The 10294-nt window shown below is 36.2% G+C and overlaps 1 protein-coding gene across 2 annotated transcripts in view; it reads left to right on the top strand.

Moving 5' to 3' along the window:
* ZFAT (zinc finger and AT-hook domain containing) overlaps positions 1–10294 on the top strand; it is an 80670-nt gene that overhangs the window by 29965 nt on the left and 40411 nt on the right. For both annotated transcript variants that reach the window (XM_015856355.2, XM_015856356.2), the window contains exons 4-6: positions 3885–4058; positions 8010–8160; positions 8428–9875. In XM_015856355.2, the coding sequence (XP_015711841.1) occupies positions 3885–4058; positions 8010–8160; positions 8428–9875 (1773 nt within the window). The remainder of the gene's footprint in view (positions 1–3884; positions 4059–8009; positions 8161–8427; positions 9876–10294) is intronic.

The raw sequence follows: 10294 nt of genomic DNA, 5'->3' as shown, positions 1-10294 counted from the left end.
AGAAGTATCCATACTTGACATGATGTTATGATGTGGAATACTGATAGCAAAATTACAAAATTACAAAACCATGACAGTAGTCCAATTATGAAAGCAGAGAGCAGTACTCTCAATTAAGGACTTAAACAGAAGCAAAGGACAGATGAACAGCTTGGTTCAGCAGAACTTTGAAACTATTGGTTCATGCAGGGCTGACAGTTTTCCTCATCAGCACAGACATGACCGCTCCTTGAAGTTGTTAGAGGATTCAGGCACTACATTATGTTTCTTGCACAAACACAGCCGGAATTTAGCATGCCTGCTGCTAGATGAGGAAGGTCAGTCTATTAGTCTGTTGAAACAGAGTGCCAGCTGTCAAAGTGCTGAGCTGACTGCTTAGCGAGGGAGATGCAAAGTGAGGCAGTTTATCTAAATGAATCTGTTCATGAGCAAGCAAAGATTCTCACAGTTTGGAGAAACTTTGTTTAGCTACTCTGAGTTGCATATACTTCATTTGTTCCTAAATTGTCTCAGAATCACTGGTGGATGCTTTTTTAATGTAATAAGAATAGTAGCAGGTGAATTGTCCCATTGGTGAAAGATAAAAACACTTAGTTTGACTCTCTAATCTCTAGTGGGAACAATACAATAATTTTAGTAAGGAAGATACCTAAATTAATTAAGTAACCTGTGACACTAAGATAGAAAGCTATCCTGTATTATGGAAAGGCGATGCCCTGTAGTCAAAGCTGAAGCTCATCTTTTTAATAAGAACATGCTTTTGTCTCCCGCTGTTCTTTTCCTAAAAGGCCTTCTAATTCAGGTGTTTTTGGTTTGGTTTATTTTTTTTTAATGAGTAGAGTGTTCAAGAAGAAAGCGGCTGTCAGTAGGAGGTAAGATGTTTTTGATTTGGTGATTTGATGGAAGGTAGTTGTGTATTTTTATGCACTCTTTCGGGTTACACACAGAATGCAACATAATTGCGCTTTTACAAAAACGTATTGGTCATGCGTGCAGCCCCAGCTCCTTACCAGCAGACAGCTTCTGGATAATGCTTGTTCCTCCCAGAAGGAGGAAGGGGGCTTCAGTATGGATTAGTGAGTGGATTTTAAAGTTAGGTACCAGAACTTGGCCTTACATAGAGAGGAGGGTTTCGTGTTGTGCATGTATCACTTGAGTGTTCATGCAAATGTTGAACACTAGTTCAAGATGTATGACAGATAAAACAGTTGAATTTTCTCTCTTACCTGCTTTTGGACAGATCTCTATGCCAGGTTTTCTATGTTACAGGAGTCTGCACAGCACTAAATGCCTTCCTAGCACCTATGTGTAAGCTGATTCTACTCCTGTTAATAGATTTTTCTCAGTTCAGAGGTGGAAGCTGAGATGCAAGACTTTGCTTGAAGTATTTATCAGCTTTGTCTTTATTATGTAACAATCGCTTCTTATTAAAATTTCTGGAGTTTGTTTTGCAGGCAGGGAGTTATAGTCAGCTATAATAGTTGTAATATCTGTTCTAGAACTTTTCTTCATTGACCCTTGATCAAACTGAATCAATTAGCAAACTGCTCTGCCTAATAGAGGCATAATTAGGAAAGAAAGCAGCAAGTGATATTTGTTAGCTTGTTAAAGTTGTAACAGTAGTTTTCATTAGTGTTGAACCAACAAACTCAACTGACTCAACTCTGTCGCTCAACTGACTTGGCTCTGTCCTTCTCTTTGCTTGGAAACACTTTCCTACTGTTGTTTCACTGTGCTGACCTAAGCAAAATGGGGAATTTTCTGTTGTTATAATCACATCTTGTTCTTCAGTCAGTAACTGTGGATTTTTGTTAGCTACACATGCAGAATGTCTTTTGTTCACAGACATAGCAAATCAGTCTTTAATTTTCACTAAATTACTGCCCACTGAGTGTGACAGTGTAATCAACTCAATCAACTTCTCTATTTGTCGTTTAAACTATATGTAAAGTAGCCTCAGCAAAATACAGTTCAAGAGGCAGCTTACATGCTGATGTGTTCTTTCCCACTATGGAGGAGATAAGAAGTTTGCGATCCATTCCTGCTGTGAAATTTGTAAATATCTATTGTTGGCAGTAAAGTACGGGAGGCTGTTCCATGAAGGAAAAATACACTGTTAGTAAGCTGCCACACACCCTTCATCCCACTGCATGAACCGTGTCTGCCAGAATGGGGTTATATCTTAATATTCACGTATCCCTTTGAAGAATTGCAGTGAAATGTTGCTGTTAGAATTACTCAGTTTCAGTATCAGTCAATAAATTACATACAATTGTTCCAAGGAAGTAAATGTGGACATAATGAGACTCTGTGCTTATAAAGCAGTAATAATTTCCAGAACCATTGAAATCTACAGTGAAAAATTGTTGAGGGTAGCGATATATAGATGTATTTTTCTAATGCATTCTAAATGAACTCCCACATACTTTTTTTTTTCTTCTAGTTTTGCATTTAGTTAAAGGAATTGCAAATTATCCAAGAGCAAGGAATGCTGCCTTAGTTTGTGCTTGTTCCCACTCCTTTCTTATATTTTTATTTTTATAAAGAATTGCCTATTGTCTCCAGCTCCTTGTTTCCCATGGTTTTGGAACCAGAAACTCAGCTGAGTATGAACGGATATCAAAATATTACTGAAATTAAAACACAGCCATTTCCATGTAGCATGTCATGGCACTGCTTTTGCTATTTACATGTTATAAACAACTCAGCACACTACAGCTTGTGCTGTTATTGCTTTATTTTTATATATTGTTTCTTTATCTCAGTAAGCAGTTACAGCCATTTATGAATAGACACGGAATACTCTGGAGGTTGTGTCAGCTGCTTTAGATTCAGGAAAAAAAAAACCACCTTCTGAAATTCATTGAGTTCATTTATAATTTTCTTTCTTCAGTCGATGTTGAGCTTTCCTTACTCATTACCTCTGGAATATTTGCATAATGCCCTAATTTGCCATGAGAGTTTCTCTAGCCTGAATTTCCAACCACGTCATCTAATACAAAGAATGTTTGAGTATAAACTTGAAGCACTCTTTTTTAAAATTCTACTTCTTCATTTATAAGCACTTCCAGAAACAAATTTCAGTAAGGAATTCCTGATTTGTTTTAAGGAGAAAGAGCTTCAAGAAAGAACTGAGCTGATTATTTATGTGTTATTTCAGATGAGTGTTTTGTAGACATTGCAGCTTTCTAGGTAGCAGGTCCAAAAATTATCCAGTTTAAGAATACAAAGATGTTCTGAACAGTAGAAGATAGGGCATCATTTAAAAGAGCAAGCCTTCAAAAGGCAAAGTTACAACTCAGGAGTCAGACTGAACCAAATAAACTGTTTTGTACCTCAGTGTTCAACACTGAGAAAGAAAAGTATGTTTCTGTCTGGTGATTCATTGTAATGGTCAGTGGAAAAACCCTAATCCAAAGAGATTGCTGGAACATTTTCCATGAGATATGATGGGTAGTGAATCAAGTACAAGCATAAATAATCCTGAAGTCACCGGGACATGACTTCAAGGAGAAAAATAATCTCTTCTTTAATGATTAAATCATTAGAGATTGTTCCAGGTTTGTAGAATTTGCACAAAAATCCACAATAATATTAAGATAATTCAGGAACAAAAGTGTTTCTGGGAGTCTAATTTTTGTTATTAGTTGTTTGGGTTTTTTTTTTCTACTTTCTTTATTTCTATAAGTGTCACACTGTTTTTATTAATGAAAGGAGAAAAAAATCCCATTGGGGATTCATGCAGCAAACCTTATTTAAATAATACAAAGTATTTTCTATAGCAGTGTTCATTTTTTCTAACTTTTCTGTAGCATTCATAACTATTACCTGTAATTTTTTTGCATGAAGTTATATATGTATTTTCTTTGATGTTTGCTCTTTAGGTAATGATTCTGACGTTGACCTTGACAGGAAGGAAGATGAGCGAGAAAAAACTCCAAAGAGGCCCAGAGTACAGAAAACAGAGAAACCTCCATCAACTAAGGAGACTGAACAGGTTCCAGGAGCTAAAAATCCTATAATAAGTGTGGTTTTGACAGCCCATGAAGCTATTCCAGGTATTCAGAATCACCAGTTAGTTAATCAAAGTTGTTTCTGTTCATGTTGACACTGTAAAAAAGAGTAATTGGTCTAAGACTGAAATGCTTAGGGTATATGTTGTCTGAATCATCAAATATTCAGTTATTTGGTCATTTTGACATTTTGGTACATCATTTTGATCTCTGTGTCTGGCAGATGGATCATTTTAGAGCTATTGTTACACTTCTTTCTAGGTGACAGAAATTCTGGGAAAGAACTTCGTGGACCTGAACATATTTATCTGCAATAAATGAGTTGAGTTTATGAGGGGTTTTAAAGGAGAAAGGGAAAATAGCATTGAACAAGGAAAAAAAAAAAAAAAGTATTTTTCTCTGGTCATATCTTTATTTCAGCTCTTGACTCTTGATAATATTTATGATAAATATAAATTTGATTATGAAAACACAAACAGCTTAGTGTATATAGAACTTAATACTTATGTTTCTAAATAGATTGATAGAAAAACGATAAATAAATTTCAAAATCAAATAGAGTTTTTGTTCAGTAGTTAAAGATTCTTCATTTTGTGTAGAGCCTTTGCTTTGAAGGATTTTGAAATAATTTCAAACTTAAACTTGTATTTGCCTGTTGATATAAGCCTGGTAGTTACTTGAATGACAAAATGCCTCTAGTAGTTCTGTGCAATTTTTTTTGTGCATCAGCTTTGTAGCTGTTTGTTCTCTTCACTGTTGCTAACAGTTCTGAATAGTTGTTTTGCTTACAGATCTCAGAACAATTACAATGTGTTTATTCATTTTAATCTTGTGGGTTGGAAAATATCTGGATTTTCAGTAACCAAAGTCCTGATCCTTTTTCTGGATGTGACCTTGAACTCTCCTATCTGTTGCTGAACACTCCTTTTCCCCAGTGTCTCTGCCAGCTATTTTACATCTTTCCCACTGCATTCAGCTTTTCCTTCCATCCTGGCCCCATTCCTCTCACTGCAACATGGAAGGCTCCCTTTTATGTCTTCTGTTGCTTTGTCCAAAGATGAACGTGTGGTGGTTGGTTAAGGGACTTACGTAGGTGTCGGTTACTGGATTTATACACGAACAATTGCCAAAGAGCTGTAATTTGGGTCTTCTCTATCCAGGTGCTAAATTTTATGAGCATTGTAACAATTTTTATCTTTGAGAACTTTGTGTTTCTGTTAGTGAGTGAACAATTTTTTCAAGATTTTCAAGAGAAAAGACACAACAGATCGTGCTATCAAGATGCTATCCCCGTTTTCTTAGGTAGCCTACTGAGGTAAATACAGACAATAAAAATAATATACAAAGCATGTGAAGACAGAAAGGAAATGAATATTTAGGGATGTTTGTTGCCTTAATTACATCCCGGTAATTTATTATTCAAACATGAAATTTCTGTTTTCTTCTTTTTATGATTTTTAAATTACTTGGAATAATAAAAATAACTTTAACTTGGGAGCAGTTTGGGCACAGTAGGTTTCATTCAAAAGCCTGAAATGGGTTGAAGAGAATGACAGTCAAATGTGGATTTGCAGCTGTTCTTGAATATCTTTTCATTTATTTGATTGACAGTTAGTAATCTTACTAATTTGGAAGGTCCCAGGTAGAACATATACAATAAAAAAGTAATTGCTATTACAGCAGTTATGAATTGTCATACAGAATTTACAAATACTGAAAACTTAGATGATATTTTTAGCATTTTAAAATTCTGGTAATGTTTGTGGTCAGTGGTTCTATGTCCAGGTGGAGGCCCATAATGAGCAATGTCCCCCAGGGGATCCATCTTGGGAGCAGTACTCTATAACATCTATTTAAAATGATGGGGTTTAGTGCACCCTCAGCATGTTTGCTGATGACACCAAGCTGACTGGAAAGGGTCCAGAGGATGGCCATGAAGATGATCAGAGGACTGGAGTGCCTCTCCTATAAGACAAGCTGAAGAAGCTGGGATTGTTCAGCCTGGAAAAGAGAAGGCTGCGAGGAGACCTCATTGCGGGCTCCCAATATTTAAGGAGATTTTACAAACAAGAGGGAAATCAGCTTTTTACCTGGGTTAATCATTTCTCTCTAGATGGAACAAGAAGGATTTTAACTTCATTCTGTTATTAAAGTAGCAATTCCTATCATTCTTTAAATGTTTTTGCTTTTTATTCATGTATTATATTTTAGAAATGCTTGTATTCTTGCTGCTGTGTTAAATGTGCTGACTGTATCTTTGTAGGCTCCCATGTCTTTGTGAGATTGTTTTGGTTCATACTATAAACTTCTCTGTCACAGAAGTGTACTGCTTTTTAAACATTTTTACTTGGCTTCTATTTAGGTGCATTAAAGTGAGATTAAATACTAACATACTATCCAGGAAAAAGGAAATAAAGTGAAATGTAGTGAATTTCAGTTTTATATGAAGTTGTTAAGTTCTTTTTTTAATTCAAAGATATTTTCACGTACAACCTTGCTTGCTTCTCTGTCATCTGTATATCATAGAACAGTCTCTCTTTACAGGTCCAGCTATATTTTTTTCCTAGGTGCTGTGATTGTCATCTGTTACTACATATTTAATACATTGTTTTCTCTTCGCTACTCAGTATTACGGTCCCTTGCTTACTGTTTGTTTTTCAGTATCAGCCCTGGAATCAGTTTTTGTTATCTTCAGATATTTTTCTGAAGTACTTTTTAGTTGAATATAAGGATTTCACAAATATATGTGTATTTATATATATATATTCACAAATATATGTGTATACATATATACATATATATATACACACACACACACACATATATACATTTTACCACTTATAAACTTAGCAATATTCTCATTTAACACATGGGTGGATGAATTATAGTTGGACTAGGAAATTAAAGTGAGGGGATCAATCAATAATGAATACTTTGTTTGAGGTTTCTCTTTGCACTGTAAATTAATATTTACGTGATTATCTTCAGTGCTAAATGTGGATGCTTGACATGGAATATTTTCCATCCAATTGTTTAGGGAGGGAAAAAGAAATAAAAGAAAAAGAAGACTTAGTGAAACAATCTCAATCACATCTCAAAATGTGTTTATTTTTGCCTCCTTTAGTGAAAGCTCTGTGGGATAGTATCTGATCTTTTTTGCATTAAGTGAAGCCCTTTTACTTCTGCTTTTAATGGAGACTTATAAGTGCACATGTCATGTGTCCTTTTGTTCCGAGTGGATGGCAGTAGGTCCCAAAACACAAGCAATGAAAATTTGTTCAAGGAAATCATGCCCAGACTTTCAAATATAGACAGAACAGTGTCTTTTTCCCCAGCCTCATTTGTGGAACTGACTCAGCAGCTCAGTTGAAGTTTTCAGTAGTATTATGAGACAGAAACTGAAAAATTAAAATTGAGTTGTGAAAACTTGTTTTTTTTAAAGGTGGGTGTAATTGGAAATTGGATCTCATTGTAGTAGGCATCAAGTACTTCTCTAATTCTGCAGATCTAGTAATTCTGTCATGTAATTTAAGCAGATGCTTGGCGTAAGTACTGCTATCTTCTGGAATTGTACCCATCATTCTATGCACATGTACCTGTCATTATATGCATATGAATTTAAAAATAGAAACTGAAATAGTTGAACTAATGATTACTGAGTTTAATGTTTTATTTATCAGGCAGTGCAGCAGTAGGACAAATTTTAAAAAAAGATATATTTAGATTAGTCATGAGGCAGAAATTCTTTCCTATGAAGGTGACGAGGAACTGAAAGAGGTTTCCCAGAGAAAGTGTGTATGCCCCATCCCTGGAAGTGTTCACAACCAAGTTGGATGGGGCTTTGGGCAACTTGGTGTAATGGAAGCGGGGTTGGAAGTAGATGATCGTTAATTGTCCCTTCCAACTAAAGCATTCAGTGATTTGCACTCATATATTATAGATAATGCAGAATTTAGTCAAATGTTGTTAACAAACGTTTTTTGTTCTTTCTTTTAGGAGCCACAAAAATTGTTCCTGTTGAGGCTGCTCCCCAAGAAAGTGAGCCAGCTACTCCAGAAACAGCGGTTCAGGACCCATCACAACGAAGAGGATATCAGGAGTATGCAATTCAACAGACTCCATACGAACAGACAATGAAATCAAGCAGGTAATTTTGAAGTATTTATGTTCATACAAAATATTTCATTTTTATTAAAATCAACAGGGAAGCTTTGCATTCATATTTTCTGAGCCTTTTCAATAAAGGAACAGCTAAAAATACTCTGTGCATAGGTTGTAGAATTTAAAAAACAAACAAAGAGTATCTCTTTATTATAAAATAAAGGTAATTATTTGTGTCTGCTATGAATATCTATGAAATGTTTGACACCAAGTTTCAATATTTTAAGATACAGCTATTCTTGTTTCTTTTTAGGTTGGGTCCAACTCAGCTGAAGATCTTTACGTGTGTATACTGCAACAAGGTGTTCAAATTTAAACACTCCCTCCAAGCACATTTGAGGATTCATACAAATGAAAAACCATACAAGTGTTCATACTGCAATTATGCCAGTGCAATCAAAGCCAACCTGAATGTTCACATGCGGAAACATACAGGGGAGAAATTTAGCTGTGACTATTGTACATTCACATGTCTCAGCAGAGGCCATCTCAGAGTCCATATTGAAAGAGTTCACAAGAAAATTAAGCAGCATTGTCGCTTCTGCAAAAAGCAATACTCGGATATTAAAAATTTGATCAAGCATATCAAGGAAACGCACGACCTTCAAGATAAGAAGGTGAAAGATGTTTTTGATGAGCTTCGCTTGATGACTCGAGAGGGCAAAAGGCAGCTTCTTTATGACTGCCATATTTGTGAACGCAAATTTAAAAATGAACTCGATCGAGACCGTCACATGCTTGTCCACGGTGATGAAAGACCTTTTGCTTGTGAGCTCTGTGGTCATGGAGCCACTAAATACCAAGCTCTCGAGCTTCATGTTCGCAAACACCCATTTGTCTACGTGTGTTCTGTGTGCCTGATGAAATTTGTCAGTTCTGTAAGACTCCGTGCTCATATCAAAGAAGTACATGCAGATTTGCAGGAAACTTCTGTTTTTAACAGTTCCATCAATCAGAGTTTCTGCCTGCTTGAGCTTGGAGGTGATATACAGCCAGAAGCACTTGGTGAACAGCTAGCACAAACTGCGGATGAATTGACTATCATGAGTACTAATGCTGTTAACACACCATCAGATGAATCGATAGCTGCAGATGTGAATGATAATGATCAGCATAATGGTGACTTAAAAACAAATACTGTTCCTTCCTTAGAATCTGAAAATCCTCTTGTAGACAACGTAAGAGGGACTGTCTGTGAGGCATCAGCAGTCACAAACATTCAATCCTGTGTAATGTCAGATTGCTTTCTTCTGAAAAATGGCACCTCTGCTCCTGATGAGTTAAAAGATTCTGCTGCAAATGGAGAGGAATCTAATCACTGCAGTTCAGTAAATGAACAGGGTGAAGAAATTCAGCTTTTGCTCTCGGAGGATGCAAGTTTAAATGTGAGTCAAAACAATGCAGTGACTGAGGATCTTTCAGTTTCTGAAGAGAAAAATCAGTCTGTTCCTTCTAGTGAGTCAGAAACGAGCAATCCATCAGTTCAGAACTCAACAGGAACAACTGACCCTTTGCTAGCAACAGATGCTAATGCAGCCATCAGTCCACAGGCAGCCTCTTCTAATACAGATAAATCAGATAATCGGAGTGGAGCTGTTGCCTTTATGCAGATCTTGGATAGCTTACAGAAGAGACAAATGAACACTGAGTTGTGTGAGAGGATAAGGAAGGTTTATGGAGATTTGGAATGTGAATATTGTGGTAAGAAGCAGTATAAAGACGTGGGGTTTTTTTGTTTTTGTTTTTTTAATGTTATATGATGGGCCGTATCTTTTCTACTTCTCTGGTCTATAGTTTTTGGTAAATTTGTGTATCTTTGCATCAGTATTTTTTAGTTCAGTATGGACTGTGGAGTTCAGGGTAGTTTACCCTGAGCTGTCTAAACAAAATCAAGTGATTCAAATCCCCTCATAAAACAGTCATGGTATGTAGTAAAGCAGAGCTTTGCCCTGGTCAATTTTCTGTTGGTTTGAAGCTTGATAGAACTGGGCAGATTCTTTTTGCCTGTCTGCCTTATCCTACCTCAGAACTTTCACTGGGGCCAAGCAGAACAGACATAACTTCCATGATGAGCATTACAGTCTGTGCTTTTGCATTTAAGCTTCATTGTCGTCTTAGTG

Source organism: Coturnix japonica, chromosome 2, assembly GCF_001577835.2.
Source record: "Coturnix japonica isolate 7356 chromosome 2, Coturnix japonica 2.1, whole genome shotgun sequence".
NCBI lineage: Eukaryota > Metazoa > Chordata > Aves > Galliformes > Phasianidae > Coturnix > Coturnix japonica.
The sequence above is the reverse complement of the archived record's forward strand: the minus strand, read 5'-3'. Positions and strand labels throughout refer to the sequence as shown.